The sequence below is a fragment of the Oncorhynchus keta genome, chromosome 26 (genome assembly GCF_023373465.1).
Source record: "Oncorhynchus keta strain PuntledgeMale-10-30-2019 chromosome 26, Oket_V2, whole genome shotgun sequence".
Lineage (NCBI taxonomy): Eukaryota > Metazoa > Chordata > Actinopteri > Salmoniformes > Salmonidae > Oncorhynchus > Oncorhynchus keta.
In genome coordinates, this window is record NC_068446.1 from 42,188,014 (window position 1) to 42,202,233 (window position 14,220).

Below are 14,220 nucleotides of genomic sequence, written 5' to 3' on the forward strand. Positions count from 1 at the left end.
AAGAGACCCTGGGTTCGCGCCCAGGCTCTGTCATAACCGGCCGCGACCGGGAGGTTAGTTGGGTGACGCACAATTGGCCTAGCGCAGTCCGGGTTGGTAGGGATGTCCTTGTCTCATCGTACACCAGCAACTCCTGTGGTAGGCCGGGTGCAGTGCGCGCTAGCCAAGGTTGCCAGGTGCACGCGTTTCCTCTGACACAGCACCGGCTGGCTTCCGGGTTGGATGCGTGCTGTGTTAAGAAGCAGGTTGGGTTGTGTATCGGAAGACGCTTGACTTTCAACCTTTGTCTCTCCCGAGCCCGTACGGGAGTTGTAGCGATGAGACAAGATAGTAGCTACTACAACAATTGGACACTACGAAATTGGGGAGAAAAAGGGGTAAAAATAAATACTTAAAAAAAAATGTTTAAATACATATACATTTGTGAACAGCCATCCACAACAACCACAATCCGTAAGGCGCTAATTGAGAGAGCAGCAGACCATTTTATGTCAAGGATGTATTAAGTGCCTTGCAAAAATGTTATGTAAAAAAAAATCCACAGCAGCTTTTTGACCCCACATTTTTTATTGAAAAATAGCTTCTGGTGCTATCCCTAAGATCAGGAAGGCGGCACGTGTCCTCCCCCTTCACAAAGGTGGGGATCCTTCTGACCTAGATAACTACTGCCCAATTTCGAAACTACTGTATCTTGTTTTGCAAAAATATTAGAATCACAAACTCTCAGCTAAAAACTTTAAAAAAAAAAAGTTTTTACTTAAAATGATATTCTTAATGCGCACCAGTCTGGTTTTAGCACCGTTTCAACTGGCTACAGTTGTTGAATTGCTTAGATCACAGGTATACCTGTGCTGCCATATTTATAGACAAAGGCCTTTGATACTGTCGACCAACCCCTACTCATTCAAAGGTTGTCTGAAACGGGACTCGACCAGGCGTCTTGCAAATGGTTTGGGAACTATCTGTGAGACAGGACACAAACGTGTGCTTTCTGAAGGTGTCATGTTACCTCAATACAGGTGTCCCGCAGGGTTTGAGTTTGGGACCTGTCCTCATTACTATTTATATACACCTTTCACAGATCATTATTCACATGGGAATCTGCACTGAACAAAAATATAATTACAACATATAAAGTGTTGGTTCCATGTGTCATGAGCTGGAATTTTCCATACGCCCATAAAGAGTATTTCTTTAAAATATTTTGTAAAAATTTGTTCACCTCCCTGTTTAGTGAGCATTTTTCCTTTGACAAGATAATACATCCACCTGACAGGTGTGGCATATCAATAAGCTGATTAAACAGCATGATAATTACACAGGTGCACCTTGTGCTGGGGACAATAAAAGGCCACTCTAAAATGTGCAGTTTCTTCACACAACACAATGCCACAGATGTTAGCAAGTTATTGATTTCATGAACCTTATTTCTATGGCTACATATATTAATACGGGCTATTTTTCAGCCCTTTCCTGGGTAGCTTGTCAGAGATAGACATAATATGGACAAGAGCAAAACAAAGGAAGATAAAAATATACATTCAGTAGTCCATTAATCAATTGGTGTGTGTGCGTGTGCTGGAGGGTTGAAGCTATGAACCCATAGGCTTGCCTCCCTCATCTATTCCAGACTTCTGGGAGGGAGAGTGGGCAATAAGCCTGTCATAGCGTATGTAAGCAATGGCAGCTTTCATGGCTCAGTTCTTTCCTCTTCTGGAATACAGCTTCAAGATAGTCCTCGTTGAGGAAGATATACATTCCTCTCAAGTTCTTTAACATTTAGCAAACAAGAGCTTACAACCCTATTCGAATAGTCTATTGGTAAATTACATTATTTTAAAAATGATGTCCAGCAAGCTATTCTAGTCTAAAGCCTGTTAGGGATAGGGCAGAATACTGCCCCCTTTGGAGGAAGTGCGTGCCCATAGTAAACTGAAAAAAAATCTGTCCAAAATTGCTAATATATGCATATAATAATTATTATTGGATAGAAAACACTCTAAAGCTTCTAAAACCGTTTGAAATATGTCTGTAAGTATAGCAGAACTCACAGGGCAGCCATTCTCCCAAACAATTTCTCTCATCAGGAAAGTTGGGCCAACTTTGACGTCATCGCCCCCACCCTTCCCAACCAGCTATGGATCTGGGATCAGTTTCTATGTCTTCGGCGAGATGTCTTCTTTCAATAGGGCGTTTCATTGTGAAAATCCCACGGGCCTTCACCCTTTGGCCGTCAAAAACCTTGGTGTCACGAGAAAAAACATGCACTCTCCTGCGCGCGTTGCGCCTGGAGTGCCCTTTGTTCCATGAATCAGGACACGATGTCAGTTTGTCTGTTCGAGTTGAGAATTGTTTTGCACGTTTAGAACATCCTAAAGCTTGATTCTGCACTTAGTTTGACCAGTTTAGTCGACATATAATATGTAATATTGAAGTTTTGATGCACAACCCCTCGAATTTTGGCTGCATTTCAGCCGGAATTTGTCGCGTTTGATAACAGAAAGACACACGACTTGAAACCAAACGCTGTTTTTGGTAAGTATAGGTCCTTCCACTACTTCTGATCAAAGACCATCAAAGGTAAGGGAATATTTATGTTGTAATTTTGTGTTTCTGTTGACTCCAACATAGTGGAGAAATATTGCTTATGTCTGAGCGCCGTCTCAGATGATTGAATAGTGAGCGATTTCTGTAACGTGAAAAAGAAATGTGACAAAGCGATTGCATTAAGAAGCAGTGTATCTTTCTAACTATATGTAGAACAAGTATATTTAGTCAAAGTTTATGATGTGTATTGCTGTTATCTGGCGTTATCTGGCGGAGTTATCATAATTTCTCCGGACATTTTTGTAGCATTTTTTGAACATGGCGTCAATGTAAACAGAGATTTATGGATATAAATGGCATATTATTGAAAAAAACATAAATGTACTGTGTAATAAGTCCTATTACTGTCATCTGATGAAGATTTTCAAAAGGTTTGTGAATTATTTTTCTTTTAATCCTGCGTTTGTGATTGCATCTATTGTTAGACAAAATGGCTGTGTCTTTGGTGGTGGTTTGACATAAATATGTGCTATGTTTTCGCCGTAAAACATTTTATAAATCTGACACGCTGGCTAGATGAACAAGGTGTTTATCTTTCATTTGAGCTATTGGACTTGTTAATGTGTGGAGGTTAAATATTTCTAAGAATATTTTTGCATTCTGTGCGCCATCTTTTGAGTTGAGCGTGGAGGGGGGGTGCCCTAGGGGATCGTGGTAGCGTGAACAAGCTAACTGTTCCTGCGTGGGACTCCAAGAGTTAAGGAGTGTTGTTTAAGGAGAGAGGCCAGCGGAGCACAGGTGCTTGTGTATTGCGCAAGAGACAGAGGCTATAAATTAGGAGATTATTATACATAACCCATCATTATTTAGCTAAATATAAGGCTAATACTGCATTGGATTTTTTACCTGAAAGAAGTAGGCTAAGACATCTATTTATAGGCCTATACAGTACCGGTTACGAATAGGCGTTAGTGGTGTTGATACTGTGGGATTTATTTGGGATTGGGTCTTTTCAATTCAGTTCTATATTGGGTATGCAGAAGGATGGACATTTTTTTTTTACAGATATTTAAATGGTTTCGGAAGATCAGGGAAAGAAAAGGGAGAGGAAATATTTGAATGGTGCCGAATGCCCTGTATCCTGACTTTCTGGTGAGACCTGATCAATCTCACTAGAAATGGTGGAAACAGGTGGGATTTAATTATGAAATGAATGAGAAACACCAGTTTCTGTTCTATTTTTACATTGCTTTAGGAGATACTATTTCCTTAGGGGGTTATTAAGAGTTGTGATTCTAAATTGATTGTTAATTCAAATGTATTTATTATTATTTATTTATTATTTATTTTTGATGTAACATGTTGTTTTTGAATGACCAGGAGTCCTGGTCTTTGGGTATATTTATACTAATGTTATTAAGAAAAGGTTCATGTAATAATTTGTCATATAGTCAATGCTTGTCTGGATTTCCTGACACAGAAATTCGTTGAACTAAACTGTTGTTCTGATCTGTGTTTTTTGAGGTTATCATGGAAGGTGATGTCAGATCGTGTCTTAATGCATGGTAGGAATAATTTCACCACAAACAGTGTGTGTGAACCTCAAAACCCTCCCTAACAGGCTGAAGAAAGAGTTAATGCATGGTAGGAATAATCTGACCACCAACAGTGTGTGTGAACCTCAAAACCCTCCCTAACAGGCTGAAGAAAGAGTTAATGCATGGTAGGAATAATCTCACCACAAACAGTGTGTGTGAACCTCAAAACCCTCCCTAACAGGCTGAAGAAAGAGTTAATGCATGGTAGGAATAATCTGACCACCAACAGTGTGTGTGAACCTCAAAACCCTCCCTAACAGGCTGAAGAAAGAGTTAATGCGACAGTGCCCTTTAACACTTCTATCTGCCCTTTAACACTTCTATCTGCCCTTTAACACTTCTATCTGCCCTTTAACACTTCTATCTGCCCTTTAACACTTCTATCTGCCCTTTAACACTTCTATCTGCCCTTTAACACTTCTATCTGCCCTTTAACACTTCTATCTGCCCTTTAACACTTCTATCTGCCCTTTAACACTTCTATCTGCCCTTTAACACTTCTATCTGCCCTTTAACACTTCTATCTGCCCTTTAGCACTTCTATCTGCCCTTTAACACTTCTATCTGCCCTTTAGCACTTCTATCTGCCCTTTAGCACTTCTATCTGCCCTTTAGCACTTCTATCTGCCCTTTAGCACTTCTATCTGCCCTTTAGCACTTCTATCTGCCCTTTAGCACTTCTATCTGCCCTTTAACACTTCTATCTGAGTCCGTGGAATAAACCGGGGTGCGGGCGGCAGGAGTGGTGAGAGCGTGTGTGGAGTGAGCGGGAGAGAGAGAACGGCTCAGGTGAGAGATTTGTGTACGTGGGAGAAACGGATGTATCTATTTGGATATTGAAATCGGGGCATTATCAAGGGCCATCAAATGGGACAGGCAAGAGTTACATGTGCCGTTTGGGAAGATGAACTGTAAACGATATCTGAAAAAGACACGCTAGAATGATAAGTGTCGGAAGAAGGTCAGGGGGGTCTACACACTGCGAACAATTTGGACTAAGTATGCATTGAGATATCTTTCATTATCAGGCCACTCGTGATAGGAAAACGAGGACAAAGGGGGGCTGTAATGAGAAGAGTTATGACTGGCAATAAAAGGTTTCCGTTTATAAATGTACATTCTAACCGGGATGATGTCTGCTAAATTGAGAAGCTGGAATTCGAGTCCTCGACTCAAAGTAAGCACTTAAGGACTGAATTTGGGTTGGATAACTTCTAAGATGTTTTAGTTATGATTTGGATACAGGGAGAGACAGTTGCTATAGAACGGTGAGGGGTGGGGGCGCTGTTCGAAATGATTAGGGAGGCTCCAGAAACCTTATCGCTAAGTGTCCTCCGACGGGGAGGTTGTTTGTTAGAGAAACTCACTGGATGACGGTCAAACATGAAGGTTTTTTTGTTTTACCATGTCATCGGGCATTTTAATGTTAAATCGCATCGATACATAAAGATGGATGGATGAGACGGTACAACTAATTGCATACAAGGCATATAGTGATTTGCGATAACACCCAATGATGTAAATAAAGGAGAGGGCATGGAGACCAGCGTAACATGGGCATAGGACTTAACGAATGGACGGTTCCCCAGTTATAGTTGCATCCAGGGTGGTGTGGAGTTATTAAACATGGACCTTAGTTTCTCTTTTCTCTTAGTTCTCTTAGTTTCTCTTTTTTAGGCTTCGTGGAACATGAGGGTGTTCATTGTTCCAGAGGAGGGAATGACGTATATTGACTAACTGAGTTGAGAATGTTTTAGTATGTTGAGAACTGTGGAAGTACATTAGGAGTAGTTACTAGTTAGTGTGTTATGGGTTAGGTGGAATGATATATGTGCAAATGAGGTCTGTGTTTGAGACAGCATGTTTACCTAGGGCTGTTAAGTGGGATGGAATGTGACTGCAGTGGAGATCTGTGGGGGCTCATAAATTAAGATCATGGTGAGAGTAGAAGAGATAGTGGTGGCATTTCAGACACTTCAGACAGCTCCTATAAACATCATAGTAAGGGGTTTCAGACACTATGGTAAACTTTCAAGAAACCTGTGACTCAGAGTTTTGTTCGGTTGGATATTCTTCCAACTCATTAATCTCTTCCCCCATTCATAACGGCCGGCGAACATTTGACAGATTACATGCAGGAGTTATTCTCACGACAGTCGCTGTAGGGACCGTAATTGAAGGAGACTATAGTCATGGGCCATGTTAGTAGTAGCAGGGGTTACTTTCGTAGCATTGTTGGGATATCAGTTCACGAGGACTCCTGTCATATGGCTTGGTAACTGGTAACTGGGAGACCGATGGGAGTACAGGGGATGCGGTTTCTCTAATGTCACAAATTAGCGATCTTGCCATAAGAGGAGAGTCTATGTTTTTCAGGAAATGACCCATGTGTTACAGTGTGTATATCCTCAGGTGGAAGCAGAGATATAACCAAGAGCACGGGCTGAATTCTGGAGATTGAGTGTACATCAGGAGACACCAGGTTAGGGTGTTGGAAAATAATTGGTTTGAGAGACACACTATTCCGAACAGTACCTGCAGCGTTAAAGATCGTCATGTCTCTCCTTGTGGGGGGGGGCATAGTTCTCACGTGAAGTGAGGTCCAGCTGCATAATGGGTGAGTGAAGACACCATGACACAGGAAGCGGAGCGAGAGAGAGACTAGATTCCACTGTAGACATACATGCAGATGGTTTGGGGCTGGGAGCTCCTATAAACATCATAGTTGGGTTGGTCTGGGAACTACTTTAACATCATAGTTGGGTTGGGTCTGGGAGCTCCTATAAACATCATAGATGGGTTGGGGTTAGCTGCTTTATTGGTTAATGCATCATATGATAGAGGATAGAGGGGTAATTCTACTCTAAACAACATTTTGAAAGCATTGACGTGAAAGCATATAGAGTGCTGGGTTACCTCAAAAGGATGTAGGGTTGATTAGGGATACACACTTGCCTATCATGTGGCAAAGGAGGAGATGGGGAACAAAGTGAAAATGACCTGACTTGGGAACACCTCTTTGAACCTGGGGCCGAAAGGGGAAGACTGGGCGAAAGCATGAGGAGGCTTTTTAGGGCTTTCATTTTTGTGGAATCCAGCAGAAAAGTATCCTGGAGGCATAGAGTCAAGGTGAAGAGAGAGTGGGAATTGTCATGGTTTCAAACGTTGTTTTTACATGCATATATAATTATGCATAGCTTATCAGATTATTAATACTGTTATGTGTCGTGTGTCTTTTTGTTGATTTCCAAGTCTAATGCCATCACTCTCTCAGGAACCAGCAGGAGAAATTGGAGAATCTAAAAGCTGACATGGAACAAGCCAGCAGATTCAGCTGGAACGGCATTGTGTTGTGTGATGAGAGATGGAAATGGTGTGATCATAGACCAGAGACGTCTCTTTAGTTTGTAAACCTCACGGTGGTAAATGTTTTGTTATCGTTGTTCGTTCATTTATAATCATGTTTTACAGTTGATGTCGGAAGTTTACATACACCTTAGCCAAATACATTTTTTTCACAATTCCTGACATTTAATCCTAGTAAAAAGACCCTGTTTTAGGTCAGTTAGGATCATCACTTTATTTTAAGAATGTGAAATCTCAGAATAATAGAGAGAATGATTAATTTCAGTTTTTATTTTCTTTCATCACATTCCCAGTGGGTCAGAAGTTTACATACACTTAATGATTATTTGGTATCATTGCCTTTAAATTGTTCAACTTGGGTCAAATGTTACAGGTAGCCTCCACAAGCGTTCCACAATAAGTTGGGTGAATCTTGGTCCATTCCTCCTGACAGAGCTGGTGTAACTGAGTCAGGTTTGTAGGCCTCCTGACAGAGCTGGTGTAACTGAGTCAGGTTTGTAGGCCTCCTGACAGAGCTGGTGTAACTGAGTCAGGTTTGTAGGCCTCCTGACAGAGCTGGTGTAACCGAGTCAGGTTTATAGGCCTCCTGACAGAGCTGGTATAACTGAGTCAGGTTTGTAGGCCTCCTGACAGAGCTGGTGTAACTGAGTCAGGTTTGTAGGCCTCCTGACAGAGCTGGTGTAACTGAGTCAGGTTTGTAGGCCTCCTGACAGAGCTGGTGTAACTGAGTCAGGTTTGTAGGCCTCCTGACAGAGCTGGTGTAACTGAGTCAGGTTTGTAGGCCTCCTGACAGAGCTGGTGTAACTGAGTCAGGTTTGTAGGCCTCCTGACAGAGCTGGTGTAACTGAGTCAGGTTTGTAGGCCTCCTGACAGAGCTGGTGTAACTGAGTCAGGTTTGTAGGCCTCCTGACAGAGCTGGTGTAACTGAGTCAGGTTTGTAGGCCTCCTGACAGAGCTGGTGTAACTGAGTCAGGTTTGTAGGCCTCCTGACAGAGCTGGTGTAACTGAGTCAGGTTTGTAGGCCTCCTGACAGAGCTGGTGTAACTGAGTCAGGTTTGTAGGCCTCCTGACAGAGCTGGTGTAACTGAGTCAGGTTTGTAGGCCTCCTGACAGAGCTGGTGTAACTGAGTCAGGTTTGTAGGCCTCCTGATCTGGTGTAACTGACAGGTTTGTAGGCTCCTGATAGAGCTGGTGTAACTGAGTCAGGTTTGTAGGCCTCCTGACAGAGCTGGTGTGTCAGGTTTGTAGGCCTCCTGACAGAGCTGGTGTAACTGAGTCAGGTTTGTAGGCCTCCTGACAGAGCTGGTGTAACTGAGTCAGGTTTGTAGGCCTCCTTGCTCGCACACGCTTTTTCAATTCAGCCCACAAATGTTCTATAGGATTGAGGTCAGGGCCTTGTGATGGACACTCCAATACCTTGACTTGGTTGTCCTTAAGCCATTTTGCCACAACTTTGGAAGTATGCTTGCGGTCATTGTTCATTTGGAAGACCCATTTGCGACCAAGCTTCAACATATCCACATCATTTTTCTTCCTCTTGATGCCATCTATTTTGTGAAGTGCACCTTTCCCTCCTGCAGCAAAGCACCCCCACAACATGATGCTGCCACCCCCATTCTTCACGGTTGGGATGGTGTTCTCCTGCTTGGAAGCCTCACCCTTTTTCCTCCAAACATAACGATGGTCATTATGGCCAAACAGTTCTATTTTAGTTTCATCAGACCAGAGGACATTTCTCCAAAAAGTACAATCTTTGTCCCCATGTGCAGTTGCAAACCGCAATCTGGCTTTTTAATGGTGGTTTTGGAGCAGTGGCTTCTTCCTTGCTGAGCGGCCTTTCAGGTTATGTTGATATAGGACTCGTTTTACTGTGGATATAGATACTTTTGTCCCTGTTTCCTCCAGCATCTTCGCAAGGTACTTTGCTGTTGTTCTGGGATAGATTTGCACTTTTCGCACCAAAGTACGTTCATCTCTTGGCATCTCGTTCCTTAGTGGTATGACGGCTGCGTGGTCCCATGCTGTTCATACGTGCGTGCTATTGTTTGTACAGATCAACGTGGTAACTTCAGGCGTTTGGAAATTGCTCCCAATGATGAACCAGACTTGTGGAGGTCTACACTTTTTTTTTCTGAGGTCTTGGCTGATTTCTTTTGATTTTCCCATGATGTCAAGCAAAGAGGCACTGAGTTTGAAGGTAGGATTCCCAGATGGCATGGATTATAGAGTCATTGTAAGTCTTACACTTAAGACATGACTCTGCCGTTGTGCTGTAGAATTTCTGAATTGAGTCTGTTGTATAATACATTCTATACATTAGTTTATACTGGGTTAAGCTAGTTAATAACTATCATTTCATTAGGTAGGCTCCAACTTTTCCTCCATCTTGTGCCAACATCAGTTCTTTTAAGTCTTGGTTCCAATAGTTTATATTATTTTCTAAGAGATTGTCAGTTGGATAAGCTCTCTGCAAAGTTTGTATAGCCTACCTATCACATGACCATTCTTTTCTGACTCAAATAACATTCCCTCAAGGTTGCTCGGCATTTTGTGATATGTCGATTTTACATTAAGTTACATGTATCAGCACAAAAAAAAAATCTCTTTTTCATTCTGTAATGAAAATAAATTTATTTCCTGTTACCAATTCGCTCTAATAAAAAAAAAGCACTGGACTTTTACCAACGGAGCCACAACAACCAACTAATATTGCAACACAAAGTATCCCTGTAGAATGGTCAGGGCATTCTTTAACGAACAGACAACACAAGGTATCCCTGTAGAATGGTCAGGGCATTCTTTAACGAACAGACAACACAAGGTATCCCTGTAGAATGGTCAGGGCATTCTTTAACGAACAGACAACACAAGGTATCCCTGTAGAATGGTCAGGGCATTCTTTAACGAACAGACAACACAAGGTATCCCTGTAGAATGGTCAGGGCATTCTTTAACGAACAGACAACACAAGGTATCCCTGTAGAATGGTCAGGGCATTCTTTAACGAACAGACAACACAAGGTATCCCTGTAGAATGGTCAGGGCATTCTTTAACGAACAGACAACACAAGGTATCCTTGTAGAATGGTCAGGGCATTCTTTAACGAACAGACAACACAAGGTATCCCTGTAGAATGGTCAGGGCATTCTTTAACGAACAGACAACACAAGGTATCCCTGTAGAATGGTCAGGGCATTCTTTAACGAACAGACAACACAAGGTATCCCTGTAGAATGGTCAGGGCATTCTTTAACGAACAGACAACACAAGGTATCCCTGTAGAATGGTCAGGGCATTCTTTAACGAACAGACAACACAAGGTATAGTCTGACTGGAGAAATTGGACCTACTTCTCGTGGTGGTACTCCTTGTCCACACAGGGTCCGTATCTGAACGCGTAGACGAAGCGGGGGATGTAGTCGGAGGTGATGGCGATGACGAAGGCGTTGGTGATGACAGCCAGCACGCCGATCCCCTCAAGGATACCGTACCAGATACCTGATGGGAACACAGGAGCGCATTACGCAAAATGCTTTTACTCTCAATATACTTCTACTCTCTCTCGCTATCTTTACCAGTAATCTAAAAGCTACCATGGGGGGAGGAAGTGTTCAATTCTCAACTAACAACAGATACTTTATGTCTCACACGCTCTTGGTAAAATCCCTGCCTCCAATTGCACCTCAGGACAGTTTCCCCATCTGATTAGCATTGTGTAATACACTTAACATATGGAAGAAATAACTGACCTGTATCTGTGTCTGTATTACTGACCTATATCTGTGTCTGTATTACTGACCTGTATCTGTGTCTGTATTACTGACCTATATCTGTATTACTGACCTATATCTGTATTACTGACCTATATCTGGGGCTGTATTACTGACCTATATCTGTGCCTGTATTACTGACCTGTATCTGTGTCTGTATTACTGACCTGTATCTGTGTCTGTATTACTGACCTATATCTGTGTCTGTGTTACTGACCTGTATCTGTGTCTGTATTACTGACCTATATCTGTGGCTGTATTACTGACCTATATCTGTGTTACTGACCTGTATCTGTGTCTGTATTACTGACCTATATCTGTGCCTGTATTACTGACCTATATCTGTGTTACTGACCTATATCTGTGTCTGTATTACTGACCTATATATGTGTCTGTATTACTGACATATATCTGTGTCTGTATTACTGACCTATATCTGTGGCTGTATTACTGACCTATATCTGTGTCTGTCTTACTGACCTATATCTGTGCCTGTATTACTGACCTATATCTGTGTCTGTATTACTGACCTATATCTGTGTTACTGACCTGTATCTGTGTCTGTATTACTGACCTATATCTGTATTACTGACCTATATCTGTATTACTGACCTGTGCCTGTATTACTGACCTGTATCTGTGTCTGTATTACTGACCTGTATCTGTGTCTGTATTACTGACCTGTATCTGTGGCTGTATTACTGACCTGTATCTGTGGCTACTGATCTATATCTATGTCTGTATTACTGACCTATATCTGTGCCTGTATTACTGACCTATATCTGGGGCTGTATTACTGACCTATATCTGTGGCTGTATTTCTGACCTGTATCTGTGTCTGTATTACTGACCTATATCTGTGGCTGTATTACTGACCTATATCTGTGTCTGTATTACTGACCTATATCTGTGTCTGTATTACTGACCTATATCTGTGTCTGTATTACTGACCTATATCTGTGTCTGTATTACTGACCTATATCTGTGTCTGTATTACTGACCTATATCTGTGTCTGTATTACTGACCTATATCTGTGTCTGTATTACTGACCTATATCTGTGTCTGTATTACTGACCTGTATCTGTGTCTGTATTACTGACCTATATATGTGTCTGTATTACTGACCTATATCTGTGTCTGTATTACTGACATATATCTGTGTCTGTATTACTGACCTGTATCTGTTTGCGTATTACTGACCTATATCTGTGTCTGTATTACTGACCTATATCTGTGTCTGTATTACTGTGTCTGTACCTATATCTGTGTCTGTATTACTGACCTATATCTGTGGCTACTGATCTATATCTATGTCTCTATTACTGACCTATATCTGTGCCTGTATTACTGACCTATATCTGTGTCTGTATTACTGACCTATATCTGTGGCTGTGTCTGTATTGCTGACCTATATCTGTGTTACTGACCTGTATCTGTGTCTGTATTGCTGACCTATATCTGTGGCTGTATTTCTGACCTGTATCTGTGTCTGTATTACTGACCTATATCTGTGGCTGTATTTCTGACCTATATCTGTGTCTGTATTACTGACCTATATCTGTGTCTGTATTACTGACCTATATCTGTGTCTGTATTACTGACCTATATCTGTGTCTGTATTACTGACCTATATCTGTGTCTGTATTACTGACCTATATCTGTGGCTGTATTACTGACCTATATCTGTGGCTGTATTACTGACCAATGTCTGTGGCTGTATTACTGACCAATGTCTGTGGCTGTATTACTGACCAATGTCTGTGGCTGTATTACTGACCAATGTCTGTGGCTCTGGCAGGCATGGGTCTCCTCCACTGGGTGACAAACTTGTAGGCGTCCAGTCGTATCTCGATGATGTTGTTGAGCAGAGCCAGTAGAGGAGCCAATGGGAATGCAGCCACAAAGATCGTGGTGAAACCAAACTGGAGAACTGAGCAGAAGATGAGCAGGAGGAAGTAGAAGCAGAAGAAGCAGAAAATACATGGTTATAATGGTGGGTTTGAACCTCCTGTGGTTGACCTCAGTATTGGTATTTATATTTATTATGGATCCTCATTAGCTGCTGCCAAGGCAGCTACTATTTACTGGGTCCTGGGGGATTCCTGATTCTACCTGGATTTTGTTGGAGAGGCTTCCATTAAAGAACACCCTCTGTGTTCTGTTAGACAAGTAACTCTTTATCCACAATATAGCAAGGGGTGTAAAGCCATAACATATACGTTTTTCCAGAAGCATGTCAAAATCTGCACTGAAGTCTAACAAAACAGCTCCCACAATCTTTTTTTATCACCAATTTTATCTCAGCCAATCATCAGTCATTTGTGTAAGTGCTGTGCTTGTTGAGGGTCGTTCCCTATAAGCACGCTGAAAGTCTGTCGTCTTTTTGTTTACTGTAAAATACCATTGTATCTGGTCAAACGCATTTTTTTCCAAAAGTTTACTAAGGGTTGGTAACAGGCTGATTGGTCATCTATTTGTATTTTGTATTTACAGTTTTTAACAATCACTTTGGCACTAATTTCAGAACCGTGTGTTCATTTTTCAAACCTCTAGACAAAACTCAAAACGGTCATCACTTGTAACACAGGCTGTCCAATGTTCAAAACATTGCATTGTGCATTCATATCTTTAAAGAAACCTTGCACTTGCAGAATCATTGGTTCAAATAACTCATTTATCATGAAATACCATAGGAACATTCATTTAGATCACCCACACACAAGATACCAATAGTTTCAGTGTCGTTGTTCGTACAATCATTAAATATTGTAGTAGAAAATATGTGATACGTGTTTCATTATGCTACTACACGTAAATACATCACTGTAAAAGGACTCGTAGAGAGAATACTACAGACACAGTGGAATCATTGAAAAAAAAGAAATGTATTGATGAAATACAATAAAATCACATCATAGGTTTCTTTGAATCAAAGCA

The 14,220-nt window shown here is 41.5% G+C and overlaps 1 protein-coding gene across 1 annotated transcript in view; it reads right to left on the reverse strand.

Moving 5' to 3' along the window:
- Window positions 1-14,220, reverse strand: part of ano3 (anoctamin 3) — a 141,455-nt gene that overhangs the window by 3,161 nt on the left and 124,074 nt on the right. Inside the window, 2 exon segments of the mRNA XM_052480936.1 lie at window positions 10,863-11,010; window positions 13,061-13,213. Coding sequence (XP_052336896.1) covers window positions 10,863-11,010; window positions 13,061-13,213 — 301 coding nt within the window.